Genomic DNA, 16,141 nt, shown 5'->3' on the forward strand with positions numbered 1-16,141 from the left:
CACAGAGACAGCAACAGAGATGGGGAGACAGAGACAGAGGGCGGGGCAGGAGACAATCAGAGGGAGATCCGGCAAGTTGCATAGACAGAAGGAGACCGGGGGAGAGAACCAGAGAGACGCCGCGTGCCCCCTGGGCAAGTCCGGGGTGCAGCCCCCATGCCCCGCCCTCTGTGTCCCCAAAGCCTCCCTCTCCGCCTCCTGTGACTCAGTGACCCGGACTCAACCCCAGGAGCTGCCCCGCCCCCAGGGAAATCCGGGAAAGCCCCGGACCTTCGGGGCCCCACCCCGGGGCGGGGAGAGGGAGAGGAAGGGAGGAGACAGGGAAGAGTCCCGCCTCCCCGCTCCCTCCCTGCCATCCAGCCTGAGTCATGCCCCCAACCCGCCTGGCCTGTTCCCCACCCATCAACTCCTCCTCGAGGTGGGAGGGGAAGTCGGGGGGAAGCCAAACTGCTCCCCGCTCCTGCAGCACCGGCCTCGGTCGCGCTCTGGCCTGGTGTCCGTGTCTCTTGCTATCTCTCTTTCTCTCAAGATCTCTGCGCCTGTCTCCATGTCTCTCTCTCTCTCTGTGCACCTAGGATTTTCCGAGCACCCACCCCGGTGCCCCGCGGGCCCCGGCTGGCTGCAGGGCCCCCAATGCGTGCAGAGACACAATCAGTGGAGCGCTCCCCACCCTCACCCCACCCCCAGCCCCTTTAGACCCACGGCTGATGAGGCACGTGGAGTGGCAGAGATGGAAGAGGGGAGGGAGAGGAATCGTTCCTGGCCACCTGCCGAGTGCCAGTCCCTGCCCCGGGTGCGTCTTTTCACTTCCACTGAGGAGGAAACGGCTCAGAGAGGGGAAGTGTTTGGCCAAGGTCACCCAGCGAGTAAGTGGGAACCGAGATTCCAACCCCTGTCCCAGAGATGCCAAGGCCTCCTGAGAGGCAGAGAAGTAGACAGCAACTGAGAGACCGAGAGATGGTGACAGACACAAAGAGACAAAAGAGAGAGACAGAGACGGAACAAAGCACACAGAGACAAACGCGGGGTTGCGGAGAGAAACACCTACTCAGACAGGAGAACCAGAGACAGTTACAGACTCAGAGATAGAGATGTTGAGAGCTAGGGCCAGAAAGACAAAAACAGAGGCAGAGAGACTGAGAGCGGCCCTTGGCAGCAGGGGTGGGGACACCCCCCCCGCCCCCCGACCCCGCCTCCTCTCCCCCCACCCCTCTTTTCCTCTCCCTCCCCCGCCGAAGCCTGGCTGCCCCGGGCGCCGCGGGCCAGGAGGGGGCAAGCGGGGCGCGGCGCGGCGCAGGCGGGGCGCAGGGCAGGCTACACCGCAGAGCGGCGGGAGCAGCGGCGGGTCCAGGAAACCCCTGGGGCGTACGGGTGGCCCCGGGGGGGCCGGGGGCGGGGAGGCGGGCGGCCGGCACCGCCCCGGCCGACAAAAGTCCCTTCAGTTCAGCCGGCTGCAGGGGAAGTCCCGGCGCCCGACGAAACCACCCTCCCGTGCAGCCGAGCCCAGCCGCGCTCCGGCCGCCGTCCCCGGCGGCCCCATGCCCCGATGCCCCGCGGGGGCCATGGACGAGGGGCCCGTGGACCTGCGCACCCGGCCCAAGGCCGCCGGACTCCCGGGCGCCGCGCTGCCGCTCCGCAAGCGCCCGCTGCGCGCGCCCTCCCCGGAGCCCGCCGCTCCCCGCGGCGCTGCGGGCCTTGTCGTCCCCCTGGACCCTCTGCGCGGCGGCTGCGACCTGCCGGCGGTCCCCGGGCCCCCCCACGGCCTGGCCCGGCCGGAGGCGCTTTACTACCCGGGTGAGTGGCCCCCGAGGGTCCGGGCCGGGTGGGATCCACACAGAGTATAGGGTCACAAGAGCCAGGAGGCAGAGCTCGAGGCACACACCGGTGTCTCTCCAGGGACCTGGGTGACAAGAGGATATAAGCCCAGGTTCCAGGGATACAGATACGAGATCATCGGGGAGCCAGTAAGCTGTGCCTTGGGATCTGGGGATTTGGGGACCCTGGGGGGCAGAGCCCAGGGGCTGAGTGACATGGGGGGGTCAGGGACAATGCACAGTGGTACAAATATGGGGGTGTCGGGGAATCAGGGCACAGAGCCTGGTATCCTAGGGACAAAAAAGTACAGGCTCTTAAGCCAGATGTGTAGGGTTATGAGGAAGCTGAGCTGCGCTGGAGAAACTGGGGTTCCTTGTATCCTGATATTAGAATCAAAGGGAGTCAGGGTAACAGAGACTGGGGTTCTAAGGAGACAGATACTGAGGATCTCAGGATGTCACAATCCCAGGAACCAAGGTATCTGGAGACATGGGCATTATGAAAACAGAGATGGGGTTCTGAGCACCCCAATATCTGGGATCACAAGGATCCAAGGAAATGAACCAGAGCTCCAGGGACCCAGATACCAGGAAGTCTTGAGGACCCAGGGGAATGGAGACCCGGCGTTCTGGGTACTCAGTTATGTGGGGCCACAAGTGATCAGGGTCCTATTTGAGGTGAAGATCAGGTGGGCCGAAGGGGATCAGGGTACTGAGGATCCTAAGATTGGGTAATTCTGAGACTCTGGGTAATTCAGAGGCAAGATGAAAAATTCAGGGGTCTCCAGACAGAAAGCCTCAGGGCCCCAAGGCCTGGTATTGGAGATACGGGGACCTGGAAACTTGGGAGTTCAAGAACACAGGGCCCATAAAGATCAGCAGATGACGAAGATCACACACTCTTCTCTCCATCCTATCTCCATCCCTGATCTCAAGAAGCGGTGTCCCCTACCACAGCTGTGGCCACGTCACCATCCCCAATTGACCCCCAAAGCTGCAGAGAGCCCTTCTACAGAGCCCCAAAACTTTAGGTAGTTTCTGCACCCTCCACCCCATCAGCGTGACAGCTGGAGAGCCTCAAGCTGTGTGCATCAGGAGTTCTGCCACAGCCTTCCAGCTTTCCCATTCCAAGAGTGAGAAAGCAGTCCTCAGTTTTCCCCGTCTATGTGATGGGTTGGTATGGATTTGCCTGCTGCCGTGGTCCCCTCACCTTTGTTTGTTTGTTTGTTTGTTTTTGTTTTTGTTTTTTGAGACAGAGTTTTGTTTTGCTCTGTCGCCCAGGCTGGAGTGCATTGGCGTGATCTCGGCTCACTGCAACCTCCGCCTCCCAAGTTCAGGCGATTCTTGTGCCTCGGCCTCCCGAGTAGCTGGGATTACAGGCATGCACCACCACACCTGGCTAATTTTTGTATTTTTAGTAGAGACAGGGTTTCACCATGTTGCCCAGACTGGTATTGAACTCCTGACCTCAGGTGATCCACCCGCCTCGGCCTCCCAAAGTATTGGTATTAGAGGCATGAGCCACCATGCCCGGCCTGCCGTGGCCCCTTTTTAAACAGTTTGATCTAAAATTACCCATGCGTGGTGGTGAGCATCTGTAATCCCAGCTACCTGGGAGGTTGAGGCAGGAGAATTGCTTGAACCTGGGAGGCAGAGGTTGCAGTGAGGCAAGATCGTGCCACTACACTCCAGTCTGGGTGACAGAGCAAGACTACATCTCAAAAACAATTTGAACAGGTTTCTGGTAACACCTCCTCTCTCCCTCCACTCTCCCCAAACCCACTCTACATTTATCCCACACCCTGCACCCAGCAATTCATCAGCCACAAAATCACTCCGCAGACTGTCCTTGGGGTCCCCTGCTAGGTGATGATGGGTGCACCCTCTGTTCTTAAGGGACCCTTTGTCTGATTGGAGATTGGGGTCAGAAGGTAAGTGACAATGAGGGTGACCAGCCCTGGAGGGAGAGGAAGCTGCCAGAGCCCAGAGGAGGGACGTGGAAGGGGGTTTGTTTTAGGCCTTGAGGACCCTGTATGGGATGCAAAAGGGACCCAGGAGAAAGGGCAGGTGACACCGCAGGAGCAAAGGTCTAGAAGTGGGGAGCGGGTTGAGGGTCTGTGGGTGTGGCCTCACCCATGTCCCTTCTCTGTCCTCCATTGTCCAGGGGCCTTACTGCCTTTGTACCCCACTCGGACCATGGGCTCCCCGTTTCCTCTGGTGAACCTGCCTACACCCCTATACCCCATGATGTGCCCCATGGAACACCCCCTTTCTGCTGACATCGCCATGGCCACCCGTGCAGATGAGGACGGAGACACGTGAGTGACAGTCCCCTATTAAGGGGAGGGGTGGTTGGGAAGACCAGCCGTCCATAACACAGGGCCACTCAGCTCCCAGTGGACCTGAGTCACAACTTGGTCTCCACCACAGGCTGTGTGACCTTGAATAAGTCCCTTCCCCTCTCTGAGTCTCAGTTTCCTCCTCTGAAGAATGGGCACCTTGAGAGCATTTACCTCCTAGGCCACTATTTTTGTTTGGTTTTTGTTTTTGTTTTTTTTGAGACAGGGTCTCACCCTGTCGCCCAGGCTGGAGTACAGTGGCACGATCTCGGCTCACTGCAACCTCTGCCCCCCAGGTTCAAGTGAGTCTCATGCCACAGCCTCCCGAGTAGCTGAGACTACAGGTGCCCACTGCCAAGCCCGGCTAATTTTTGTATTTTTTGGTAGAGACAGGGTTTCACCATGTTGGCCAGGCTGGTCTCAAACTCCTGACCTCAAGTGATCCACTCGCCTTGGCCTCCCAAAGTGCTGGGATTACAGGCATGAGCCCCAAGCCAACCCCTAGAACACTATTTTTGGAACAGTGGTCTTTAGATTTTTTATCACAACCTAAAAACAAGAAAGATAGTTCATTGATTAACTTACCATATGAATTATACATGTAAAACTCCTATCACTGGACCTGGCATAAATGTTGAGTAAGTGTTTGTTAATATGACTATTATTTTATCTCAAACCCAGCACACACACACACACACACACACACATAAACTTGAAATTAAAATTGCACAAAATGAAACAATACTCGCCCTTAGTATGTGGGTTCTACTGTGACATTTTCTTTTTTTTTCTTTTTTTCTTTTTCTTTTTTTTTTTTTTTTTCTGAGACAAGGTCTCGATCTGTCACCCAGGCTGGAGTACAGTAGTGCAATCATAGCTCACTGCAGCCTTGATCTCTTGGGCTCAAATGATCCTCCCACCTCAGCCTCCTGAGTAGCTGGGACCACAGGCACTACCCCCACACCTGGCTAATTTTTGTTTTTTTTGTTTTTTGTTTTTTGTTTTGTTTTTTTTTTTTTTGTAGAAACACGGCAGTCTTGCTATGTTGCCCACACTGGTCTCAAACTCCTGGGCTCAAGTGATCCTCCCACCTCAGCCTCCCAAAGTGCTGAGATTACAGGTGTAAGCCACCGAGCCCAGCTTACAGCTTTACTTTGCCATTTTCTATTCTAGTCGACTTCATTGTTTCGTGGTCACAGCCCACTACATTAATTTGAAGATCCCCTAAATTGATTTCACAACCCCCATGGTTTATCACCTGCAGTTTGAAGAACATGTTTGTGAGGTTGCTGAGAAGTCCTGCACGAGAGGGTTTGGTCTGTGCCTAGCACATAGTAAGCACTCACTACAATTGATCATCATGATTCTTATTATTCTATCGACCTGGGTTGGAATCTCAGCGTGGCCACTTTCCACTCCCTCTGTACCTCAGTTTTCCTCTCTGTAAAAACAGGAACCATCGCGTGTGAGGGTCTCCGGGAGGAAGAAATGACATGATTTATACAAAGCACTTCTGTGAGAATTAGTTTGGGGCCTGGAAACCACAGGTAGAGATGAACAGGCCTATATCTGCAGAGAAGTAGCAGAGGGCTGCTCCACCACTGGCCCACTGGTGATTTCATGTCCCTGAGTCTCAGTTTCCCTATTTGGAAACTGGGTCTCATAATAGCACCTATCACAATTAGGATTCATTGAGATCTTGTACACATGTATTAATACAGTGCACAGAACAGGGCTGGGCAAACAGTAAGTGCTCAATGCATGGAAATGGGTAATGTTTGAGCAGAGCTCCCAGGGTGGTTTGCAGGCCATCTCCAGAGCCCTAGCAGGAGAAAGTGGCCGAGATTATAAAGAGCTAATAAAACCTAGTTCCCTCCCCTTCTGGGTACCTCTGGGGGGTCATCTATGAAACGGGCTTAATTAGTCTCTGCCCCCAGGGGTGAGCTGTCCATGCTGTTGAAAAGCAGGGTGCTTGCCAGAGGCCACACGGCCCACCAGTCTCCAGCCCCAGGCCCTCCCCCCACCCTCCCTCCCTGACTCTCCCCCAAGGCAAACACTTCTGCCTCAGCTGCCTGCTGGGGGAAATCCCTTCCCGCAGAACTTGACCGCAACCCAGCTGCTCTGCCTCCCCCACGTCAGCACCCGTCACTCACTCGCAGCCTCCCCCCTCCTGGCGCTTCCTCCAACCTTAACCCCTTCCGCTGGGGCTGAGACTTTACCGGAACGGGCAGCGGCCCGGCCCCAGCCTGCGCCACCGGCTCCACTTCACACCCGGGGGAGGGCAGTGGGGGCGAGGAGGGTGGGGGACGCTAAGTCTGGGTCCCCGCAGAAGCCAAAAGGTTGGGAGGCTGGGCTTCCATCTCCTCACAGGCGGGTACGAGCCTTGGGGCATTTGGACCCCCAAGGGGTTAGGGACTGGGCAGCCAGAAACCTGGGGAGGGGGCAAGAAGGCGGGGACGGCGTGGGGGGCGGTGATGTTCTGATTCTCAGAAGGCAGAAGTTGGGGAACTGTATTCCTTAATCTCCGAGGGGATGAGGAGCAGCTTGGCAGCTTGGGGACCTGGCACTCAGAGGGGCTTTAGGGGCAGGACCAGATACAGAAATTTGCAGAGTCCCTTGTTCAAAACTTAAGAATTTCACGACAGCGGCAGCAGGACATTCTAAGCCTTGGGCAGGTAAAGCTGGTCATGCCAAGGGGCCTGAAAGTCTGTGTTCCCAAAGGGGCAGGGTTTGAGGCGCTGTATTTCTGGGTCTCTGAGGCGACAAGGACAGGCAATGTACTTTGGGATCCTGGAGCTCTGAAGGACGGGGGAAGTCCTTATTCTTAAAGAAGAGTTAGGGCTATTTCTGGCTCCCAAGAGATGTTGGGGGTGGATGCCGGGATAAGGAGGACTTGCAGCCAGCTGGAGCCTGAGCTCTGCGGGGTGGAGTTCCAGAGGGTCCCCCAGGCGGGAGGACTCGGGATTATGCGCCCCCCGACACACACACCTCAAGGGAGCTAGGTCTTCTTGGGCTGGGCACCCCCTTCCCCCGCCCCATTCGAGGATGGAAGTTGGGGTGCCAGGGGTGGCCAGGGTAGATCCCCGGCGGGACAAGCTTCCCTCCCCCGGGAGCAGGAAGCAGAGCCCCGCCCAGCAGACCTGTTACTGGAAGTCCGAGGGCTGGGTCGCCCCTCCCGTCCCCACTTCCTCCAGCCCCGCCCCACCCCCTGCGGCCCGCGCGTTTATGGGAACTCAGGCCTGGACGGTTTCTCTGAAATCATTCGCTGCGTCTGCCCTCACTTAACCCTGGCCGCCCCGAGAGGGACCCAGGCCAGGCGTCCTGGGAGATGCAGAGAAGGGGGGACCCTTCCCAGGGACCCCGGCCCCTCCCTCGACATTTTATTTTTAAATTTGGCTTTCACGGATTAGGAGTCTGGTTCAGCGATTCACCTGCGTGATCTCACCCTGGCATGTGGGCGCTGTACTTTACATAAGAGAAAACTGAGGCTCCGAAAGGCCCCCATGGCTTGCCCTGGCACGCAGCTAGGCTAGAAGGGGTTGCGGCCCAATGTGCGACTCTGGCCCCAGGATTTCTGCACTTCCATCAGAACCACCTGGGAGGCTAGTTTAAACTGGATTCGAGAGACACATTCCACAAGAGAGACGGGTGCTGGTGAGAAAGGAATTACTTGGTAAACTTTAAATAAAGATCCTGCCGCCCACTGTGTACACGCAGTCCTCCTTGGGTCCTCCACTCTGTCCTCCACCCCATGCAAACATGCACAGGCGTGCACAAGCACGCACGCACACACACACCAGTCTCCGAATAGCTGTTCTAGGTTGGGGTCTCTGGAAACCGAGCAGGAAGTTTATTGGAAATGCTTTCCATCAGCACCTGTGGGATGAAGGAAGCCCATATGGGCAGAGGGAGAAGTTGAGCTGCTGTGTCACCTCCACAGGGCCTCAGCCGTCCCACAGGGAATATTGAAGCTGCAATGGCCTTCAGCATTGGGGTCAGGAGGCTAGGCCTTCTATGCTGGCATTAACCAGTGACTGGATGCCATTGAAGGGCAGCTGCCCTTGATTCACATGGGGCGTGACCTTGGACAAGCAGCTCTCTTGAGTTGAGGGTAATTCCCAAATGGTCTGAAAGCTGACAATCTTCCCAGAAGCTGAGGGAGTGAGTCCTTCAGTCTGGAAGGGGGTTCTGGACTGTACAGCCTCCAGAACAATGGCCCCATCCCAGTTTGTCCTCACCTCCCTTTTAGTCAAAACTTTTGTTCCAGACTGGGCATGGTGGCTCACGCCTGTAATCCCAGCACTTTGGGAGGCTGAGGCAGGAGGATCACTTGAACCCAGCGGTTAGAGACCAGCCTGGCCAACATGGTGAAATCCTGTCTCTACTAAAAATACAAAAGTTAGCTGGGCATGATGGCACACTACTCGGGAGGCTGAAGTTGGATGATCGCTTGAACCTGGGAGGCAGAGATTGCAGTGAGCAGGAGATAGCACCACTGCACTCCAGCCTGGGCGACAGAGCAAGACTCCGTCTCAAACAAATAAAATAAAATAAAAAGGTCCCTCTGGCTGTTGTGTGGGGGACAGACAGTAGAGCATAGGTGGAAGCAGAGAAGCCATGAGGATGGAACTGTACTAGACCAGCAGGGAGCCAGTGGTGGCTAAAGCAGGATGGAGGGAGCGGGTGGTAAATCAGGATGGAGGGAGCGGGTGGTAAATCAGGATGGAGGGAGTGGGTGGGGAGAAGTGTTTGAATACTGGGGACATTTCCAAAGTATTCAACACATTGGAGTTAGCATTGCCAACAGCATGAGGGTGAGAGGTGAACAGCCCCTAATGCCTGTGATTCCTTCACTCCCCCACCCCCAGGCCTCTCCATATTGCTGTGGTGCAGGGTAACCTGCCAGCTGTGCACCGGCTGGTCAACCTCTTCCAGCAGGGGGGCCGGGAGCTCGACATCTACAACAACCTGCGGCAGGTGAGGCTGGGTCTGAGGGAGGAGGGCTGGGGCCTGGACTCCTGGGTCTGACGGAGGAGGGGCTGGGGGCCTGAACTCCTGGGTCTGAGGGAGGAGGGGCTGGGGCCTGGACCCCTGGGTCTGAGGGAGGAGGGGCTGGTGCTTGGACTCCTGGGTCTGATGGAGGAGGGCTGCGGGCCTGGGCTCCTGGGTCTGAGGGAGGAGGGCTGGGGTCCTGGGCTCCTGAGTCTGAGGGAGGAGGGCTGGGGGTCTGGACTCCTGGGTCTGAGGGAGGAGGGCTGGGGGTCTGGACTCTTGGGTCTGAGGGAGGAGGGCTGGGGTCTGGACTCTAAGCACCGAGGTGCTCCAGGCTTCTGGTTCCTGGAGAAGAAGGGCTCTGGGGCCTTGGACTCCTTGTTCCTGAGAGGGAGGGGGCCTAAAGACCTCCTAGTGAGGAGGGAGGGGGCTGGGGACCCAGAATTCGGGTACTAGGGAAAGAGGAGGTTGGAGGCCCAGTTTTCTGGGTCCTGGGGAAGGAGGAGCATGGGGCCCGGACTCTTGAATCTGAGACAGGAGGTGTCGCAGGTTTCTGTTCCTGGGGAAGACTGCAGGATGAGGAATAAGGGTTCAGAAAACCTGAGGGAGGCAGGACTAGAGAGCAGGGCTGGACACAGGTCCCTCACAGTCACTGTTCCCCAGACACCGCTCCACCTGGCTGTGATCACCACATTACCGTCTGTGGTCCGGCTCCTGGTGACAGCTGGTGCCAGCCCCATGGCGCTGGACCGCCATGGCCAGACGGCCGCTCACCTGGCGTGCGAGCACCGCAGCCCGACCTGCCTGCGAGCCCTGCTGGACAGCGCAGCTCCGGGCACGTTGGACCTGGAGGCCCGCAATTATGACGGTAAGCATTTACCGCGGGGCACGGCTCGGCTGTCCAGCGGACCTGGAGTCTATCAGCGGCCGCAAAGCCCGGGCCTAGGTTTCACCGAGCCCTCCTCTCCCTCAGGGCTCACCGCCCTGCACGTGGCAGTGAACACCGAGTGCCAAGAAACCGTGCAGCTCTTGCTGGAGCGCGGTGCCGACATCGACGCAGTGGTGAGCGCGCACTAGGAGCTGGGAGGGAGCGGGGCCTTAGCAGGGGCGGGGTCTTGGCGGGGGCGGGGCCAGTGTGGGGCTGGCGTGGGAGAGCGCCCGGGTGGGGTGGGGCGTGGAGTATCAGACCCAAGAGAGAGGCTGGACCCCGCGAATGGGATGTGGACGGGATGCGGGTCGCCGGCTGCTGGAGCAGAGCTTGGAGAAACTAAGACCTTCCTTCCCCGCCTCAGGACATTAAGAGCGGCCGCTCCCCGCTCATCCACGCCGTGGAAAACAACAGTCTTAGCATGGTGCAGCTGCTGCTGCAGGTGCGTACAGCCCCCCTGAGCCTCGCGCCCACCCTATCCTCTGACCCCAACCCGGCTCTGGCCCCAGCCCCTAGCTCTGACCCCGCCTTCCACTTCTGGCTCCGGCTCCTGCTCCGCGTCCAGCTCTGATCCTTCCTTTAAGGCCTAGTTATCTCGACTCTCGGGCTCCACGCCCCTGGCTACGAACTTGTCCTATTCCTCCCCTGCCACCTCAACGGCCTAGGCCCCGCCCTGCGATGGCCTGGCTGACCCCGCCTTCCAGCTAGGCCCTGTCCACGCATTGTCCTTCCCCCCTCCAGCCCCCAAGACTCCTTGGGGCGCGGGCCTCGGTGTCCAGCTCCGGTTCATTCATCGCCGCCAACGCAGTCCCTCTTGGCCCGCCCTTGGCTCTCGCTCCTACCTTCCCGTGACCCCACCCCGATCCGGTGCCGCCCCACGTGCCGGCCACCCACCCGGGCCTCCAACCTCTGTTCCCTTGCCCCGGGTGGCCCGCGCGCCCTCCTGACCCGGCCCTCCCGTCCCACAGCACGGCGCCAACGTGAACGCGCAAATGTACTCCGGCAGCTCCGCCCTGCACTCAGCGTCCGGCCGCGGGCTCCTCCCGCTGGTGCGCACGCTGGTCCGCAGCGGCGCCGACAGCAGCCTCAAGAACTGCCACAACGACACGCCGCTCATGGTGGCGCGCAGCCGCAGGGTGAGCCGGGGCAGCTGTGGACATGCCCCTTGCACACGTGTGTCCGCGGGCTGGTTGCAGGCGAGTGTGCCAGAGCGCAGAAGAGTGAGGGTGTCTGTGCCGTTGCGTGGAGGGGAGTGGGTGAGCCTCTGAGAGCGCGGGTGTGAGTTCCAGAAATGAGGAGAGACTGGCACCAAGAAAAAAAGTGCCTTGCCCATCTTTTCCTACTGAGAAGTGGAGAGGCCACCACCTGGATCCAGTCAGCTAGGAGGGATAGAAGGAGAGAGGGCTGTGAGGCATGGGTGGCTCTATGGTCACGCCCATCTTCCTACAGGTCATCGACATCCTGAGGGGGAAGGCCACCCGGCCTGCTTCCACTTCCCAGCCAGACCCCTCCCCTGACCGGAGCGCCAACACCTCCCCCGAGAGCAGCAGCCGCCTCAGCTCCAACGGTGAGAAACCGTTCCCAACCTCCAGCCCTGGCGCCTCCTCCCTCAGACCCAGGAATCCCAACCCACAGCCCCTCCTCCCTCGGATCTAGGAGTCCAGGCCCCTAGCCTCCTCCCTCTGACCCAGGAATCCCAACCCATAGCCCCTCCTCCCTCAGACCCCTGGCCCCTCCTCCCTCAGACCCCAGCCCCTCCTCCTTCAGACCCCCCCCAGCCCCTCCTCCCTCAGACCTCAGCCCCTCCTCCCTCATACCCCTAGCCCCTCTTATCTCAAACCTCAGCCCCTCCTCCCTCAGACCCAGGAGTCCAGATTCCCAAACCCTCCTCCCTCAGACCTCAGCCCCTCCTCCCTCACACCCCCAGCCCCTCCTCCTTCAGGCCCCCAGCCCCTCTTCCTTCAGACCCAGGAGTCTAGGTCCCCATATGCCTCTTTCCTCAGACCCGGGAGTTTAAATCCCCAGCCCCTCCTCCCTCAGACCCCCTGCCCCTCCTCCCTCAGACCCAAGAGTCCAGATCCCCAGCCCCTCCTCCCTCAGACCCCTAGCCCCTCCTCCCTCAGACCTAGATCTCAGGCCCCAGCCCCTGCTCTCTGGGTCTGGCCTCTCACCACCCTCCACCTCTGTCTCTCTTCCTTCCTCAGGTCTTCTCTCTGCATCACCATCCTCCTCACCCTCCCAGTCTCCCCCCAAGGACCCCCCTGGATTCCCCATGGCTCCTCCCAATTTCTTCCTTCCTTCCCCATCTCCACCTGCCTTCCTGCCCTTTGCTGGAGTCCTCCGAGGCCCTGGCCGGCCGGTGCCCCCCTCCCCAGCTCCAGGAGGCAGCTGAGGGGGATGGGGGGGCAGATCTTGGACTCATGAGGAGGGGCCCCCCTGCCCTTTGGGGTCAACCCTTCTGGAAACTGTGAAGATCTCACTCTGCCCCCCCCCATCTTCGGGACCAGGATTTGCACAGAAGCACATGCACCTACCCATACACCCCCTCTTCTGAGCACAGATGTTCCCCCATCTCGCTCCCTCCCAGGACTCTGACCCCAGCATTCTCAGGCACCAGTCCCTGTCCGGAATGCCACCCACATCTTCCATTTCCATGTTCCCTCCCAGAGCTGGTGGACCCAGGGAACAGCCACTCCCCTCCACTCTCTACCAGATAATTGAGGAGGGGAGAGGTGGGCCGTAACGGGCACGGATCACGATGTAAATTATTAAGCATTTTGGTTGGATTTCTTTTGTAATAAACTATTTTTGTACCATATCCCTTGGGTGCATGGGCCTCTTTCATGAGATGGACCTGGCGGAAGTGCCGTCGTGTGTGCGCACACCCATGCACTGAATCCAGCTGACTCCCAGAGTGATGTTGTGAGTCTCAGACAGACAATCTCCTGTGTGTCACTCTGGGACTTCTGGTGTGTTTGGTTGTGAATGTTGCCATCATTCTCACTGTTCCATTGTTTCTAAGGAGGATGTGGTGTGTGATATCTTTTTTTTTTTTTTTCCAAGACAGAGTCTTGCTCTGTTGCCCAAGCTGGAATGCAGTGGCACGATCTCGGCTCACTGCAACCTCCGCCTCCCCGGTTCAAGCGATTCTCCTGCCTCAGCCTCCTGAGTAGCTGAGATTACAGGTGTGCACCACCACGCCTGGCTAATTTTTGTATTTTTAGTAGAGACGGGGTTTCACCATGTTGGTCAGGCTGGTCTCGACCTCCTGACCTTATGATCCTCCTGTGTCAGCCTCCCAAAGTGCTGGGATTGCAGGCATGAGCCACCGCACCTGGCCAGTGTGTGATATCTTTCCAGGGCACCCTGTTGGATTCCGTAGTGACCCTGGGCATGTGTGTTTCTGTAGTGTGGGGGTTCCGGTGATAACCCACAGCTGACTTCAGCCCCAATCGTCTCTGGCTGTCCGAGTGCGTGGTGTTTGGGAGTGTTCCTAACATTGAGATCTGGGGTGATGCTGTGATTGTTGCCCTGTGACTGCCTCACATGGTGTGAGGCAGTTTTACTCGGTGGTTCCATGGGGCCCCTCTAATGGACCACATCTGTGGTTTTTTTGTTGTTTTTTTTGTTTTGTTTTGGGATGGAGTCTCACTCTGTTGCCCAGGCTGGAGTGCAATGGCGCGATCTCGGCTCACTGCAACCTCCGCCTCCTGGGTTGAAGAGATTCTCCTGCCCCAGCCTCCAGAGTAGCTGGGATTACAGGCACCCACCACCATGCCTGGCCAATTTTTGTATTTTTAGTAGAGACGGGGTTTTGCCACATTGGCCAGGCTGGTCTCAAACTCCTGACCTCAGGCGATCCGCTTGCCTTGGCCTCCCAAAGTGCTGGGATTACAGGCGTGAGTCACCGCGCCCAGCCACACATCTGTGCTTTGACTCTGGGGTATGTCTTTGTGTGTCAGTCGGGGTTTGTAATGGTTTCCTGTTGCCACTATCACAAATCACAAATTCAGTGGCTTGAAATGATGCTAACTTTTTTTTTTTTTTTTTTTTTGAGACAGATTCTCACTCTGTCACCCAGGCTGGAGTGCAGTGGCACAATCTCAGCTCACTACAACCTCCACTTCCCTGGTTCAAGCCATTCTCCTACCTCAGCCTCCCAAGAAGCTGGGACTACAGGCGTGCACCACCACACCTGGTTAATTTTTTGTATTTTTACTAGACACAGGGTTTCGACATGTTGGCCAGACTGATCTGGAACTCCTGACCTCAAGTGATCCACCCACTTCAGCCTCCCAAAGTGCTGGGATTACAAAAGGTGTGAGCCACCGTGCCAGCCAAACGATACTAATTTATTCTCTTACAGTTCTGGGCATAAGAAGTCCAAAATCGGCCGGGCGCGGTGGCTCACGCCTGTAATCTCAGCACTTTGAGAGGCCGAGGCGGGCCGATCACGAGGTCAGGAGATCGAGACCATCCTGGCTAACCCGGTGAAACCCCGTCTCTACTAAAAATACAAAAGATTAGCCAGGCACGGTGGCGGGCACCTGTAGTCCCAGCTACTCGGGAGGCTGAGGCAGGGGAATGGCACGAACCCGGGAGGCAGAGCTTGCAGTGAGCCGAGATTGCACCACTGCACTCCAATCTGGGCGACAGAGCAAGACTCTGTCTCAAAAAAAAAAAAAAAAAAGAAGTCCAAAATCGAGGCCAAGCACGGTGGCTCACACCTGTAATCCCAGCACTTTGGGAGGCTGAGGCAGGAGAATCCCTTAAGACCAGGAGTTTGAGACCAGCCCAAGCAGTATAGTGAGACCCTGTCTGTGCAAAAAAAAAAAAAAAAAAAAAAAAAATTAGCTGGGCATAGTGGCAGGCACCTGTAGTCTCTGCTACTCAGAAGACTGAGGTGGGAGGATTGCTTGAGTCTGTGAGTTCAAGGCTGCAGTGAGCTATGATCGCACCACTGCACTCCAGCCTGGGCAACAGAGTGAGGCCCTACCTCAAAAAAATAAATAAATAAAAGAACCATGGTGTCAGCATCTGCTTCTTGTGGTGAAGGCTTCAGGCTGCTTCTACTCGTGGCAGAAGACCAAGGGAACCACACATGTGCAGGGATCACGTGGCACAAGGGGAAGCGAGAGAGAGACAGAGAGAGAGAAGTGCCAGGCTCCTTTTAACACCCATCTCTCATGGGCGTTAATGGGGAGAACTCATTCACCCGCCAGGGAGGACATTAATCTATTCATGAGGGATCTGCCCCCGTGACCCAAACACACCTCACATCAGGCCCACCTCCAACCTTGGGAATCAAAGTTTTTTTTTTTTTTTGAGACAGAGTCTCGCTCTGTCACCCAGGCTGCAGTGCAGAGGCCCAATCTCGGCTCACTGCAGCCATTGCCTCCAAGGTTCAAGCGATTCTCCAGCCTCAGCCTCCCAAGTAGCTGGAATTACAAGCATGTACCACCATGCCCAATTAATTTTTGTATTTTTAGTAGAGACGGGGTTTCACCCTGTTGGCCAGGCTGGTCTTGAACTCCTGACCTCAAGTGATCCACCCGCCTCGGCCTCCCAAAGTGCTGGGATTACAGGTGTGAGCCACCAAGCCAGGCCCAAATTTCTTCATTTTTTTGGACACAGAGTCTCACTCTATCACCCAGGCTGGGGTGCAGCGGGAGATCGTAGCTCACTGCAACCTCGACCTGGGTTCAAGTGAGGGGATCAGATTTCAACATGAGGTTTTGAAGGAAAAAATATTCAAACCATAGCACTGAGTGTTTTTTGTTTGTTTTTTATGGAGTTTTTTGGTTTGTTTGTTTGTTGAATCTGTGGGGGCTTCTCTGGGTCATCATAGTGAACATTTAATCCCCATCACTCTGTAATGTAGTTGCATCTATGGGGCCAGCTGCCTTAACAACTTCCTGGATGGCATCACTGGGGTCCGTGAAGGGCTGTGTGTGTGCACACAAACACTCATGCACATGCACTTCTGGATGGCCTGTGTGAGCACTGATTGGGTGACCTGTGTGTGCCTGGCCCACCTGACTGGGACGTCCATGCATCTTTCTGTTTGC

At 57.2% G+C, this 16,141-nt stretch overlaps 1 protein-coding gene across 1 annotated transcript; it reads left to right on the forward strand.

The window, feature by feature from the left end:
* The first annotated feature begins 1,331 nt into the window (after positions 1-1,331).
* Positions 1,332-12,891, forward strand: BCL3 (BCL3 transcription coactivator). Its single transcript, XM_054463621.1, has 9 exons — positions 1,332-1,794; positions 3,979-4,132; positions 9,022-9,130; positions 9,809-10,013; positions 10,119-10,207; positions 10,438-10,515; positions 11,042-11,209; positions 11,523-11,640; positions 12,278-12,891. Exons 1-9 carry the CDS (start codon positions 1,539-1,541, stop codon positions 12,463-12,465), a joined length of 1,365 nt encoding a protein of 454 aa, XP_054319596.1. The 5' UTR covers positions 1,332-1,538; the 3' UTR covers positions 12,466-12,891.
* Positions 12,892-16,141: the final 3,250 nt, after the last annotated feature.

The sequence above is a fragment of the Pongo pygmaeus genome, chromosome 20 (assembly GCF_028885625.2).
Source record: "Pongo pygmaeus isolate AG05252 chromosome 20, NHGRI_mPonPyg2-v2.0_pri, whole genome shotgun sequence".
Lineage (NCBI taxonomy): Eukaryota > Metazoa > Chordata > Mammalia > Primates > Hominidae > Pongo > Pongo pygmaeus.